Raw genomic sequence first — 16,503 nt, 5'->3', positions numbered from 1 at the left:
GCAGCTTTTCAGTCTATAGTGATTTTGGTGTTCCAGCAGGTTCCAGTTCATGGCAGGCCTGTGCCTTGGTGGATCCCAAGTTGTCCCTGACTATCCAAATTAATTTCCAGTGACACATTTCCAGTTCTTGTCAAAATGGCTTCACCTCCCAATAACTTGTACTTGTGTACAATTGTTTGATCCGATCTTGGAATGTTGGAAGTTATTTAGAAATAACTGCAAGAGTCATTTCTACATGTGTACGTCTACTATACTCTCAAATCTGCATGGAGTTCCTTGTACTTTACTATGTCATTAAGAGGTCATTGAGACAACATTTAAGATAAGAATCAGTTCAACCAAGCCATTAGAAGCCTAATATAAACCTTTGATGCACAAATGTCCATAAATCTATATGAAAACAAAAAATAAAACAACTTTTATCTTTCTTCATGGCCATCCACCAGCCTGTGATTTAGTGTCTCCCTGCTTCACAGAAGAAGACCCCAGCTGCCTCAGCCATAAAATCCAGTCAAGTCCAATCCGCTCAACTCAGTGCTCATTACACCACACTAGACACGTGCCACTAAGAATGAAGACTGATTCAGTAGGCTTTGTTTATTTTACTGTGGTGGAGAAATAAAAGTCCGGTTTAAATCAAGCTCCGATAAGAAACACAGGTTTTAATTTTGGTGTATGGCTGGAGGTCTTTGCTGCTGACTGCGACCTTTGTTTCAATTGAAATGATCTTTCTAAAAAATGTTACATAAACAAATATTACTTGCCAGGAAAAAAATTGTTTACTTCAAGTGTCCATTATGGATGGAACCTGCATCGGACCTGGTGTTATAGGAATAAATCAACACCTTCTGACCAGTGACAATAGAGAAGAATAACAGTCCTTGGTGTATGATGCATTTAAGCTACATCTAGGCATTCGACAGACGTCCTTATCCAGAGCGACCTACAATTTTATCTTATAATACATCTGAGCAGTTGAGGGTTAAGGGCTTTGTTCAAGAGCCCAACAGTGGCAACTTAGTGGTTGGTAGGGTTTGAACCTGGGACCTTACAAAGCGTAGTCCAATGCCTTATTTTTTTCCTATTTTTGATTTCTATTAGGTGCAGCTGAAGAAAAACAAAGCGTTCAGACGATTTAAGAAGCTTCAGGAGGCCAGACCCGAGTTCCACAAGCTGAAACTTGAAGACTTGCTTCCTCTTCCACTAGAGCGCATTCAGCAGTAAGTGCTTACTGAAGATAGGGGGAGATTACATATTGCATTTCTGGAAATTTGTAAACAACACATGGCATTGTTCTCCTGGGCAGTTTTTTAAAAAGGTTTGAGAGATATACTTAAGCGGCTGTAAATATACCTGGGTGGCCCACTAAAGTATACTCTGTGTGTCGGGAAACACTGCTGGTGATTCATATCTCTACTGCTGATCAGCCTTAACATGTAAACCACTGATTAACGACTTAATAACATTGATTATCGCAATAAAGTGGCACATGACATGATTTGGGGTATATTCCACAGCAAGTGAAAAGTCAGTTCTGGATTTTGATGCGTTCGAAGCAGGAAAAATGGTCAAGTGTTTGGATCGAGAGTCTTTGACAAGGACAAGATTGTGGTTTCTAGATTACTTGATCACAGAGCAACTCCAAAACGACAGGTCTTGTGGGATGTTCCTGGTTGGTGCCTACAAAAAATGGTCCAAGCATGGATAACCAGTAAAACAGTTACAGAATCATGGATACCCCAGGCTAATTGGTGCACGTGGGCAGTGATGGCTAGCCTGTCTGATCTAATGCCACAGAAAAGCTACTGTAGCACAAATAACTGAAAAAGTAGATGCTATGATGAAGAGGTGCTAGAATGCATAGTGCGTCACAATTTGCTGTATATGGGGCTGAAAAGCTGCAAACCGGTCAGCGTGCCCATGCTGGACCTGGTACACAGCTAAATGCTCCTACAGGATCCATGCAGCCATTAGAACTGGATCAGGAACAATAGAAGAACGTTTTTCTTTTATTTATGTTTGTTCTTGTTTTACATCATGGATAGCCAGGTGAATGTTCTTTACATGCCTGGAGAAGAGATGGCACCAGGATGAACTTTGGGACAAAGGCATGCTCTCAGAGGCAGTGTAATGCTCTGGGCAATTATCTGCTGGGAAACCTTGAGTCGTGGCATCCTTGTGGATACTATTTTGACATACATCAACAAAACATTGTTGTAGACCAAGTACACCCCTTTATTGCAACCATATCCCCAATGGCAGTGGCCTCCTTCAGCTGGATAATGAGCCCTGCTATACTGGAAGAAAAACATTCAAGAATAGTTTTAAGGAACGTGATAAAGTGTCCAGTGTGTTGATTTGGCCTTTAAATTCTTTAGATCTCGATCTGGTTTAGCGTCTGTGGGATGTACTGGACAAACAAGTCTAATCCCGCAGGATTAATCCCAATTTGTACATGCATGCGATCTCGTACTGAATGATGGTGATCCACTTGCATCTATTTGCCAGCATTCGGATCACGCTGCATTCACATGTGCATTTATTAGCTTGACAGCAATTCCAGATGCTATACAGTAGTGTTCAAAATAATAGCAGTCCAATATCAGTAAACGGATCAATAATTGTTTTTGGGAGAAATTATATTTCTTCATGGTAAATATTTTACAACAGACCCAACCGTCATGATTTGCATACACCTGATTCTGTGTAATTGAATAATTAATTGAAAAGGGGCATGGCTCAGTTGTGATCACATGACGCATACGTACTATTGTACATCAAGACTTCGCTTGTTTATTTAGTTATTTAAAAAAAAAATTTTTTTGTAATGTTGCTCGTCTTACAAGAACGCTTGCAAAGTTACTCCCAATCCAATGTTCCACTGTATGTTAGTTTATATTAATATTTTTATTTGAGTAAGGTAAATGTCTCTCATATACGCACACATGCACGCACATACAAACTTAAAAATTAAAAAAATACATATTACTGTTCAAGTAGGGACATACTCATAAAATTCTACCGGTGTTGATTAAACCTTGCGCTTTGATTCTAGCTGTTATACAGCTCTGACAGCAGATTGAATACTTACTTACATATGACATCAATAAGTTAAATATTGGAAACTTAATTGCAGACTACCTGACAAATTATACCTGATAAACTATGTCAGACAGACTACCTGACATTTATGTTATCATTGATATAAATATTAATGATATTAACTAACCCAAGCAATCAAGTACTGTAGTTGTCAGAGTGGCCAAAAAGCATAGTTGCTATTTGTCATTTTTATTTAATATTTTTCTCTTTTAGGGCCTCAAAATAAGAAAAATGTTTTTAAAAATGAAAATCCTGTTGAGTACAATACATGTTTACATGTTTACAAAAAAAATGAGAATCATGTGAAAGAATGATGTCTCCATGATCTCGGTTCCCATGGAGAAAAAAAAAAACCTTGGTTGACATTTTAGCAAGATTCAGCACACTTTTAGCACTTTCACAATATTTAGCAGGTGGTTTTAATGTTATGGCTCATCAGTGAGTATGTTTATGTCTGTGTGTTCCTTCTGGTTACAAATGCTTTGGTTTTGTGGAACATACTTTTTATTCCAAGCTCTTAAAGTATTGACTAAGATTGGCTCAGAAAGTTTTGACTCATCAGATGTCAGAGTAACTCAGGCATTGAATTCCATATTACGTGCAAATGAAATGAATTGTTCGCCAGCACAGTGCATTTTAAACCATCTGCTTTTGCGGAGAGATTACGGCCGTTCGACAGCTCGTACAAGATGGCAACATGGATATGTAGTCATTTTCTGAAGTGAACGTAATGCATTTTGGTTATGCATCAGTGTCTTCTGACACTGGCCAGTCTGCTTCCTTTGATGTGACAAAAGTCTTCTCGTTGGCTGTCAAATCACTCAACACTCTCTTTCCTACATCTGACTGCGTCCGTACGGGATAGGGGAAGCAAAAAAAATAAAAAGATTGTAGGGGAAATTTGTTGGGACTCACTTGTAGCCGTGCAGAAAAGCTGTCACCACCAGGTTACGCTTTCCATGCTTGAGTCTTCCCTTTTTTCTGTTCGGTTACTTTGGCGAAGTCACCGTAAAAATGCGCACCTCCGTATACAGAGGAAAGGTTTAAGATAACGTACATAATTATTGTTTGATGTCGCACTCACACCAGTCTCTCGACTGTCCAAGAACTGTCAAATTCGCCTTTGTTAAGCAGACGATTTTGTTGGATGTAATTTCATGCGGTCGTGGTCTCAGCTGTTAATTAGTGTAACAGGGTGCGAAATGGGCTGAAACATGCTTAAGAGCCAGTGAAAATGATGTGACATTGCTTTATCAAGCTGCTTAAGTCGATCTTAATTAGGCTTTCATGTCAGTCCGGCTTTGTAAATATAGTTTCGAAACGTGAAGGAAGCAGACACGATGTCAGCGTTGCAATGGAGATAATTATACCTTTAAATTTCTTCCACTTGTGTAACTATGTGTCTTTTCTGCCTTATATAATGCTATATGAGCACTTTTTCTATTTTGACACTTCCATCTGCTGTGGTGAAGCACGCCTGTATAGAAAAATACAATTTCTTTCCTCAAAGCTTGGAATATCGATGCGGTATTTCATTAAACGGCAGCACAATTGCGCTATGTTGTATTTTATAGTGGACGCAATCTCTTGCTAGCGAAAGATCTTCTTCTAAGTTCCTGCCAAACTCTGGCATTCTGCTTGATATCAGTCCCTGAATAGTGTTTTTGATGACACATGACACAAAATTCAGCAAATGAATCCTTAGCGTCTACTCAAGACTAGCAAAAGGCGAAACCATTCCTCTCTTTCCCATCCTGTTTCTATTCACAGCCTGATCTCTATTTTTCCAACCTCTCTTCATCTGCTTTTTTTCTGTCATGTGACCATGACCCATACCACATGCAAGATCTTCGGCAAGTGTTTGAAATAAAAAGGCCTGTAAAAAGATGATTTGTGAAATTGTTAACCTTTCCTCCTCTTATTTGGGAGCACCAAGCAGGTCAGACTGTCTAAGCGACATTACATTACTTTTATATCAACAGATTGGTGGAAAAAAAAATAGTAGGTGGCACTATTTGCTAATAGAATTCAACACCATTATGTCTTATGTCGCATCCTAGATAGACACCCCTTAACGCTCCTTCCAGCCTGTGTGAAATATAAAAATAATGCTTGCAGGTCACAAGGTTTTTAGCGAGTTTTCCAATTAAAGTTGAAAGAAAGCGTGATTGAATTCCTTTTTAAGGTGAAAGTAATTGTTCATGTTTTAACCCTGGGTTATGTTGTACATCTGTGTTTTTCTATCGAGACACCACTTTGCTTTAACAGTCTATACACGCATGCATACACAAAAAAAACAAATTGAAATCAAATGTGTACTCTATGTTGGTTTTATGTGAATCAGTTGCATTGCATTATCACAGTTTGTTTTTGTTCAGCCAGCATGATTTCATTAAAATTCTGGAGTATAATGGAGCTTTGTGCTCTCACCTGAGCTCAGGATCAAACCCAGGACTCTGGAATAATGAGACGGCGGCGTTACCCACTGCACCATCTTGCTGCAAAGGATTTTATAACGTCTTTTAATACCAGTTATTACTACATAAGTATATCATACTCGCGCTATGTAATCCAAACTAGTAGACTAGATACCCATTGACATTGTTTTGTATAGCCTTGTGAAATCACATTTTAAAGTGAAATTGCTTTACAACTATACATTTTATACACACACTTTTTATTTAGTTATTTGTTTGTTTGTTTTTAACACAATATTCTGCAAATTCTCTTTTTTTTTTTTCCCTTGGAGATCAATAAGGACACCATTTTGCCATAAATGACTGACTATTGATTAATATTCAATTTTTTTTCTTTCCCATACTACAGTGTTGGTTTAGCTTACAATTTACAGTCCAGTCAGCTGTAATACAAATAACCGATTTTAATAAATTTTCCTATTGTAAATATTTATTATTTAAGCAGCAACAGCTACTTCATTGGAGTTTTATGGCAGAAAAAAATCTTAGACAAGTGATTTAAAAAAAAAAAAAACAATGTGTCCAATTCTACAGAATTGAATTGTCCACTCATAAGTGTGATTTTAAAAAATGCACAACTCCATCGGTTGAATTTTGTAATAAACTTGACGGTTACAGATTTTTTAAAATTTAGATTCACATGGATTTATTACATGCAAATTGATATATTTCAGGCCCTTTGTTTTAAATTTGATGATTGCAGCATACAGCTCATGAAAATCAAAAAACCAGTAACTCAAATGTTCGAATATTTAGTTTCAAGTTTGAGCAAATTATCCTGTTTACACAGGATAAATACTGTGGCTTGCGGGATACTGCTGATTTGTTTTGACCGTTGTTCAGATGACCATTGATACCCTCCACTTTATTGAAGCATATTCACTAAATGGTTCCTGAAAAGGACAATATGATAGGAAAATGTGCTCAAGCAACAGGAATGACTACAGGCTCAACTACACTGTCAAGCAAATCGATTCAAGAACTTGTGAGAGCTTCACAATATGAAGTGAGCCTGGAGTAAGCACGTCAAGAGCCAGCGCATAAAGACATCTTCATGAAACTGTTGCATTCCTAGTATCAATCCACTCCTGAACCAGAGACAACGTCAGGCTCGGGAACGAAAAACTGGAACGTTGCTCAATGGTCAATAGTCCACTTTTTTAGATGAAAAGTTAATTTTACATTTGCAAAATGAAGCACAGGATCCAAGTTGTTTGAAGTCCAGTGTGAAGTTGCCACAGTCCACAGTGATGATTTAAGGTCTTATTCCATCTACTAGTGCCGGTCCAACGTTTTCTCTCAAGTCCATAGTCAATGCAGCCATCTACCAAGAGCCCTTTCTGCTTCTGTCTGCTGACAAGCTTCCTGGAGATGCCGATGGAGGACTCGGTCCCTACCTACAGGCCAAAACTACCACTAACTGGTTTGCTAACCATTATATTACTGTTTGATTGATTGATTGATTGATTGATTGATTAACTGATTTACTTATTGTTAGATGCTTGATTGGCCAGACAACTCATCTGACATCTATCAAAGCAACCTGGTTTTCAGTAACTCCTCAGCAGTGCCACAGGCTGATGATCCTTGTTCCGTGCCACAGTGTTGCAGTAACTTGTGCTGAATTTGTGCATAAATTAACATAGTTTTTGAGAAGTTGGACATTTTTGAAAATTGAAATTGAAATTTAATTGATTGTAGAAAATATTCTAATACCATTTCAAGGTATTTAATTAGGCTTAAAGTAGTTAATTTGATGTGTAATGAATACAGAATATAAAAGCGCTTTACTTTTTAAATGAGACAAAAACAGGTTTTTACACAATATAAATTTTTTTAGATACACTGTATATATAAAAATGAAAGGTACAGCTATATTTTTAAACAGAAAATTGTAAATTGTAAAAACTTCTTTACAACCAGAACAATAACTCTTGTAACTCTAATAGCACCATACCAAATTGTTCCTTATGATTTTCCTGTTGGAGCGTGCCCCATCATGTTTTATTTCCTGCATACACTGATTATCTGACCAAACCTTAGCCGTTCTTATTTTTTTTTCATGTCTACACACACAAAGAAGTTTAAAGATCTTCTTAAGCAGCAGTTCTATACTCATTAAAGAGCTTTATATTTCATGCATTTACTCTCGCCACCACTATTGATCCTGTAAATATAACATTACATTCAACTTATCGACTTTTGTATGTTGACCTCTGCTTTTGAATGCTTTTGATAACTGGTTCTTGGAAGCAGTTAAGGGGGAAAAAATTCTTGGAAGCACTGAAGCATTCAAATTTGTTAATTTCTGGATTTTTTTTTTTTCTGGTATGAAATTAAGATTAAAGAGGTATTACTTATCTCATTATGCTTGGATGGATTAAATACTTTATTGATCCCTGGGGGAAATTGTTTACATGTTGTAAAACAATTGTGTGAAATTGTTATTAATGGGCACTTCATGCTTAATATTTGGGTAATTGGGTAATTATTATCTAGTTACCTTCAGTATTTGTTTCTTTTTTTTCTTTTTTTAATTTTGCTTTTCTTCTCCTTCTTTTTGTTCATTCTATCATATGTCTTTCTTTCTTTATCTTCACTCCAAGCTAACTAAGCCTTTACATCCCAAAGTATTTAAAACTTTTGATTTTCACTTGGACAATGCTCACTCTGTTTTCTTTCCCGATTACCATTTAATTGCTGAGTTTTGGCAAGTGTAGTCGCGAGGCTCGCACAGTCTTTTGCCACCTCAAAGCGTCTTGCTCATACTAGCAAGCTATTAAAACGACGTAATTATGCAAACGCCTGTGCAGTGCTCAATAACCCATGTAGAAGCCTGACAGTTTCTGTTGTCTCTTAATTAGGAATTTTAATCCTTAATGCATGTATTTAAAGGAAAATAATTAGACAGATATTTTCTCTCTTCTTCTGCGCTGACATGTGTGTAAGTATGGAATGACCCATGTCTGTTCAGGGAGGTGGTGATGAGGGGGGGTGGGGGGTCTAAAAACATGAAGATTATTTCATCTACATACTACAAAGGCATTAGCGCAGCGGGGTGTGCGCGGTGATAACTAGGCCAGCCGTGCTTTCTAACATGCCGTGCCTCTTCATTAGAATATCTGAACTGTTATAAATATGGCTCAGATTATGTTATTGTCTCGTTATCTTTTCTTTGCTTTGGTGTTAATGAGTGGGACAGGGTGGATAAATGAGCAAGTTTCTCCGACATTATTTGGAATGTGCTTTAATAATGCTCATTAGGCCATTCCCTTTTTTTTTTTTAAAGCTGCTTCTTTAATTAGATTTCCGTTGCTCCTCGCGCATGCACACACACACACACACACACACACACACACGCACACGCACACACCCTTCAGTCCTAATAAGGGCGTTCGTGGCTGATAATGCCTGTAATGTGTTTATTACTACAACATGATACACAGAGAGGAACAAAGTTATTGCTACAATAAGAAGTCAAAATCTTAGAATCTGATGAGCTTAATATTTAAATAGTTGTAATATATTAATTGAAAATGTACACGGCATAAGAGGAGTACCCTGTACAATTTAAGGGTTTCTGTATTCTACCATAAGAAGTATCAGGAAAGCTAAGAAAAGGGAACGATGATGACGATAGTCATTTTCCTCGAACTCGTGCATAGCAGACCGCATTAGTCTCTCCATCCCATGTGTACTGCCATGATTGTCCCTTTAAAAGCCACTTTGGCACCCGTTTGTCTGGCCCAGCCATCGGTAGACTGCAAATGGAAGAGGACTGCTCCTGTCTCGATCTGATGGAGGGCGAGAAGGAGAAGAAAAAGAGGCCGAGAGAAGCACTCAGAGCAGAAATCAATGTCAGTTGTCAATGCACTTCAAGGTCACAGCGCCCCCCTGAACGGATAGATTAAGAGAGTGATCGCTTAGCAAAACTACTTTTTCCGATCTTCACTTCACGAGTGACCTCCAGTCCTCTTCTTTAGTATAGCTCGCTGTCGTGTTGCATCATATTGCAGAGAGATCCCGTATTGACTTTCCAGCAATATGACACAAGCGGAGTCGACTTGGGCCATAAATTCTTATAGGTCAGAGAAGGTAGTATGACCAAATATGTGAGGTGAGAACGTGGTTTGTGTCACCATATATAGTTCTTTTTTAACAAGTTGCTTGTGATACAATAATGTTAAAAAAAATAAATTTAAAAAAGAAAAATTGCAAAATTATAAAATGGATAAATATTAGAAGTAGTCTGGGTTAATGTCCTGAAGCAAAAGCATGGCATACAGTACTAACCATAATACAAATTCCTACTGTATTTACTTCCATTTTATTTGTACAGCACTTTGAACATTAGTCATTATCGTAAAGAAGATTTACAGAATTTTCAAAAAATGGAATATATAAATTAGAAAAAATATAAGTCTAAATTATAATCATCAGTTTGTCCTTGAGAAGCAAGCCAGGGGCGACAGTGGGTAGAAATAACTCCCCAAGATGATAAGAGGAAGGAACCTTGAGAGGAACCAGACTCAACGGGGAACCTATCGTCATTTAGTTGAAGCTGCGTCCATACATCAGTCCCTGCTATATCCATGTTATATAAAGCTAAAAGTTTAATGTAAAAGAGAAGGTGTTTAATTAAATATAAGTATAATTTTTTTATAATATAAGATCATATCAGGATATTTGAACATGTTTTCTTTTTTATTAATTTATTGTTTATTTAAACTAAGTTTCTGTGTATATTAGTGGAACTTACAAAATGTCCTAAAAAAAAAAACACATAAATGGGCAAATGTTAAATCTAACAAGTTTATCAAGAAATCTTCAAATATCAGAGAATCCCGAGTTAATTGTATTAAGAAGTTGTACTACGTAATATCAGGATTTCCAGAACAATCAATATTTTATCATATCTTTTATTTTGCAATGGTTATAAAAGTTACATTAACGTTTCCTAGAACTATATTTCTGGGAATATCTTTAGATTTACCAAAACGTACGGTTTAGTCACAGATTTACAAACTTAACAATGAAATTAGTCAAATACTGTATAAAATCGTACCATGTTAAATATTTAGTATGAAATTTTAAAGGTAATTTTAAATGAAATGGATGATGTCCCACTTTAATCCCAGCAAAGGATATTTATGGTATTTTACCAGAATATTGATATCACATCATGTTATTTCCTAACTCTCATTTCACTGCTTTCCAGCGTGTTTTGTTCAGACTGGAACCCGAAACCTGGATTCCTCACGCTCCACTGTCCACACTTTTTGTCAGTTTTTGGTGACTGTTCAAATCACCATAAGAACCAGAACGTGTAGTGATGTAGATGCGGAGATTTCTCCGTAAGTAGTCGCTCTGGTTCATCTGAGTTGTGAGATGTTTTTCTGCTTCTCAGCAGATGCCGCTTGCATCTGTTTTTCTTCCTTTCCTTTTTTTAATAAGTAGACCTGTTTTTTTCAGTTTTGAAGCAAGATGCTTGATTATTCCGACGATATGCACCAAATTTCCTGATAAAACTGTCTGGGATGTAGAGAGTACATAATCAGGACTTAATTCTTTTGTAAACAAGTGTGCACATACTGGGATTTTACTCCACTTTTATTTTTTGAGTAGGAAGCATTTTACTGTTGTAAATAAATACCCATCATTCCTGCATTATTTATCAGGAAGTTGTATGCGCACTATGGTGACTCAGCTCCTTGTTTGAAAAAAGGAAGAGTGCAAATTTGAAGGGCTTATTGTAGCAGTCCTCTCGCTAAGGCCTTGAAATGTCAACCTCCTAAAACTGTTCTTAAGAAGTGAAGTTTAAAAAATCCTGCGTGCATGCTGACTGCTGGCACGCCGTCAAAGCAACTGCTGGTATTAGTTTTTGTTATTTTAACATGGCCACGGGGGCAGAAGTTTTTAAGACGTCTTTTCCTATCGCATCAATTTCCTCCAGTTAAAAACAGAGCGTTGTGCAAATCTTAAGAATTAAATCTTCACTTTTCAGCTCAAAAGATTTAGAAATGTGTTAACTGTTTGCCACCTTTTTCGGTTCAACTGAATTAAGCACTTTTGTTATCAGGTCATTTAACAATGCTGTGCGTCCCTAAGTGGTACAATGGAGGCTTGTTTGCTGCATAATCCAGAGATTGTGAATTCAAGTTTGATCCTCTATCAGGCGGGATTGCATACCCTCAATCTCACATCAATGGTGACCCGAGCCATTCATGGGCATCTTTGAGCAAAAGGGGCAGCTAGTTGCTTTCCTCAGAGTGTGTTACGCAGTCACGAACATTGCGGAAGCAGCAGTTTAAAAAAAAATAATAATAAAATGTACTTGTAGTAGCGGGTATAATATTTCTCTGAAGTTGCATGTGAAAGTCCTGGTTAGTAGTTGGCACCTTGATGGGAGAGTGCTTTAACAGAGACACAGGTTAGAGTTGGTTACGATTAAATTAGTTAGAAAATCATAGAAAAATCGACAAGAAAAATGAAAAAAAAAAATCCAATGGTCTAAGCTTGGATAAAAGCTTGGATAAGGGCATGCTTCATATTTATTCCACTCCACGGTCTAACAAGGCTGAGCATGTCAGAATGATGCACCGTACATATAATCATGCAGGTACTGGTCAAGCGCTTAATTCTCACATCAAACATCAAAATGTGGGAAAAAATTTGATCTCAGTGATTTTACCCATGGTGTGTTTGTTTGTGCCAGATGGATTTGCAGAAACTGCTGATCTCCTTGGATTTTTGCGCACACAACTCTCTTGATTTTTAGGAGAGGATTTAACACAGAGAGAAGTCAGAGCAGAAAAAGTCTTAGAATGCACAACATGTCAAGCATTAGGGGAATTGGACCACAATGGCAGAGGACTCTGGTGACGTTTTCTGGTTTTGAACTGTCCATCTTGTACCCGTTGTAGCTTCAGAGTCCTGTTTCTGGCAGGAGCGAAGCCTGACGTGAACTTTTGCCATCAAAATTCTATGCCTTCAAAGATGCTTTTCTGCTCAACATGGTTCTAAAGAGTGGTTTTTAAAAAATACTTAAATCTGCCACCAACAACCCAGCACTGTCAAATTCTCTGAGATTTTTATTTTTTTTTTATATTGTTTGATGTGAACGTTAACCGAAGCACTTGACTTGCACTGCACTGCAATGATTGGCTGAAGAGTAAGTAAGTGAGTGTATATAATCAAAGAGAGATGCCCAGGAAGTGAGACTGCATTTATCAGGATACGTTTAAGTACTGCTCTGATTTTATTAACATATTATAGCTGCAATCACTTAAGTATTAAGGCTTAAATGCAAAGCATGATTCAGACTATACGCAGAATATCAAATTCACCTCAAAATCTCTCGAAAGATCTCTAGTAAGTGGAAAAACCCACTGAGGATCGAACAGTCCGTTGCTTTTGAGTGCTGTCTGAATTGCGAGAGGTCTTTGATGTCAGTAGGCGCCGGACTCTATTTAAGTGAGCTGTAATCTCCGGTATTATGGCTCACTCTGTCTTTATCTCAGCCCCTGAAATGGTGAAATGAATTACCCCCAAATTTCTCTCCCGCTCTCAATTCGCTTTCACCTTGCGATAGGGGTCATTTCCTTAATAGGGCCCTTCATTTGGTCGGCCATTAATAACCTTTATCTTTGGACAGGCTGACGATAGCACAATAATCAATATTTAATTTCTCCTTAATGTGTGGAGCTTAACCCTGTCAAATTCATTCACTTGTTTATGTGTAGAGTATGACAGGAGATATATTCACTTCCTATTGCTTTTTCTCTTTTCCTGTCCCCTCATTTCTCACTGTGAGTAGACGTATACTGTATGTTTGGACTCAATGGGATGAGCAAGACTCAATCGCTCTTTATTCTTCACCAAAAACACTCGTTTAAGTGACCTGATATTTTCTTGGAGAGGTTAGACGGGCCACATCACAACATGAGATGATTCCCACCATCTGCGCATTTCTTTTTTTCTCCCTCCTCTTTAAAAATGTACTTTTATTTCTCTTCCATAAAGCCTGTTGTTTCACTGCGCTTATTTGTGGATTTTCTCTGCAGGTACAACAATTTCTTGAGGGACTTGACAGAGAACACTAGTCCAGACAGCGCAGAGTTCCAGCAGCTTTCAAGTAAGAGTTTTTTTCACTTTTCTGTCTCACAACCGTCAACAAACACACACTCGTCCTTGTGACAAAAATGTTGATGGGTTCATCCAGCCTGGATTGTTTATATTATCCATCTATTGAAGAGATCTGTTCCTCAAATCCTGAATTGGAGTCACCCAAAGCCCACGCTTATTACGTGTTTGCCTTCCATTCTAGTTTGTCACTTTCATAGAAACCTCTAAAGATCATTCAGCGCTCGTGTGATCTCGCTTTGCTTTTGCTCCGTTAAGCAATGATACCTTGGGTCTATTGGAGGGGTGGGGGGAAAAAAGGTGCAGAAAGTGCCGCATATGGTGGCAAAACAAATCCGCCTGTGAAGTTTGGAGCTGGCAGCGGAAAAGAGCCTCTCTTGTCTTTGTTAGGGTGACAAACAGAGTAACTTTGGGCTTTCCTTTCATCGTTCATTTGTTATTATTGTCACAGCCGCTGCTGCCGCGGCGCTTGCAGAGGATGAAAGTACGGCGAAGCTTAACGTGAGTCTAAATTCCCCGTGTGGGTTTTGACAAAATTAATTGGGACCAGATCAGAGGATATCAACCATGTAAAATATAAATAAATAAAATCTCCGCAGTCAACAGAAGCTCCGATAATGACTCATTTCTATCGTCAAATAAACAGCAAATCAGACTTAAGCGGCAGTGTACACACAGAATTATTTATGTGTATCAATTAAAATCTCATTGGTTCCGTGCTGCTTTTGCTTACAAATTAAAACAGCGCCCGATTCTAAGATGAAGGTACGTATCCAAATTTGCCCCTCATGCCGCCTCTTCCTCTTCTCATTAAAGCCACTTTTTTTTTTTCCTGCTCGCCTGCTTTTTATTAGGAAGGTGGCATGGGTTTGCACACCCAGCCCAAGCACATTGTAAAGGGAATTATTTAAAAACAACCGCAGACAAATCACGTTGCATCTGATTAAGCAAACCAGCACTGAGAATTCCAGCAGGCTCTGTTGTTTTCCAGTTCCCCCTCGTTGTAACTGAAGTGTTTTCCTCTCGTTCCTCCCCTCCTTGATGTTTCATGTGGAATGGCACAGCTTTAATTGTGGTAATTGCTGCACTTCACACTCCTCGTCAATCATAAATTAAAGCACCTTTTCAGCACGTACTTTCGCATGCCTGTCAGCCAGCCAGCATGACAGCCACCCACTGACCAATCCAGCTCTGTCAAAGGTTAATTAAAAAAGTTAACACTCAAGAGTTTCCATTTAAACACTCTCGATGGATAATGTGAGGTGGGGAAAAAAAAACGAGATGGCAGGAAATTGTCTGTGGAATGTATAATGAGAGAGTTTAGATTATTAATGCAGGAGCCAAGGCTCTTTTGATACACACTTTTCTTATATGCAAGGAGTGATCCGATCTGATCTGAGTACTTTACTATAGCTAGCTTAATGATCACTACTGTTACTAACCAGTTTGCATTCAAGACTCCATCATTAAACAGTTAATAACTACAATTTTTAGTTAAAGTATAATGTTGCTTACACTTGAGATTCAGTTAACCTAGTTAGCACTTTTTTTTTTTTTTTTTAGTTTGTATTATATAATTATAGACTGTCCGGCCAAAAAAGGCAACCACTCTGACCATCTTAAGGTTTGGTAACAGTCTGGTGGCCAATGAGATCCAGGAATATTTCTGTGGCATCAGGGAATAAAAATTCCATAAATGTGATGCCCTAGTCATTCACTACAATCAGTTCATCGGCTGAAAACATTTTATTGCCACACAACGTAGCTGAGCCTAGACCTGACCAACTGGCCAGATCATACCACTGCCTCCAGAGGCTTGTACAGCATGCCTCCCTTCTTATCCTGACACCTTCATCACTATGGAAGAGGTATGTGTGTGTGTGTGTGTGTGTGTGTATGTATGTGTGTGTGTGTGTGTGTGTGTGTGTATGTGTATATATATATATATATATATATATATATATATATATATATATATATATATATATATATATATAATATTTGCAGCCTTTTGCCATGTCTGTAAGGTTTTATTACCATGCCGCAGTCATCTTTGGCTTGCTCATTAGGGATAAATTTAAACTTTTATTTCCAGAAATGCTCAGCCTATCCATAAAGCTGCTTTGTCCTCATTGTCTTTGTTAAAAGTGATCTATAAAAAATGCTTTGCTCATGAGGGGCACACCGGTAAAGTGCTCACCATTATCATCCGAAGAGTTCATGTACTGCGTGATGCTACAGCCATCCATAGCCGAAAGCATAGATCGTGAGGGATCATTGGCAAATTGCTGTGGTAGAAGAAAAGAGCACAACAGGGCATGAAATAATAATCAACTTCCGAGTTGTGAACTTCCTAGTTTCCTGTCACACGCAATAGTTTACTTACTTTGCTAATATATCAGGTTCTGACTTTTGCTAAGCTAATGTTATACTTGTCTTTTCCACCATTAACTACAAAAGTTTTCAGTTTACTCACTCACTTACACAACCTCTCTCTCACTCGCTTTTCCTCTCTGTCAACCCTATACCTTACACTCTGTGCCACACGAAGCCTGGAGTCTACTCGAGGGGACTTGGTGGCAATAGGTAGGTAACACCCTGGAGGGAAGCCAGTCCACAATGGGATTTTTGGAAACGCCAAATGGCTGCATCAGCATGTCTTTTTGACTGTGGAAGAAAACCCACCCAGCACAGGGAGGGCATGCAAGCGCACACACAGACCTGAAGCAGGACCCTAACCTTCGACCCTTGAGATATAAGGCTACAGTGCTAACCGCTATGC

At 38.1% G+C, this 16,503-nt stretch overlaps 1 protein-coding gene across 3 annotated transcripts in view; it reads left to right on the top strand.

Annotated features, from left to right (window-relative positions):
• The window catches only part of arhgef39 (Rho guanine nucleotide exchange factor (GEF) 39), a 61,796-nt gene that overhangs the window by 25,403 nt on the left and 19,890 nt on the right, over nt 1-16,503 (top strand). For all 3 annotated transcript variants that reach the window (XM_053508698.1, XM_053508696.1, XM_053508697.1), the window contains 2 exons: nt 1,102-1,220; nt 13,643-13,713. In XM_053508698.1, coding sequence (XP_053364673.1) covers nt 1,102-1,220; nt 13,643-13,713 — 190 coding nt within the window. The remainder of the gene's footprint in view (nt 1-1,101; nt 1,221-13,642; nt 13,714-16,503) is intronic.

The sequence above is a fragment of the Clarias gariepinus genome, chromosome 12, assembly GCF_024256425.1.
Source record: "Clarias gariepinus isolate MV-2021 ecotype Netherlands chromosome 12, CGAR_prim_01v2, whole genome shotgun sequence".
NCBI lineage: Eukaryota > Metazoa > Chordata > Actinopteri > Siluriformes > Clariidae > Clarias > Clarias gariepinus.
The sequence above is the reverse complement of the archived record's forward strand: the minus strand, read 5'-3'. Positions and strand labels throughout refer to the sequence as shown.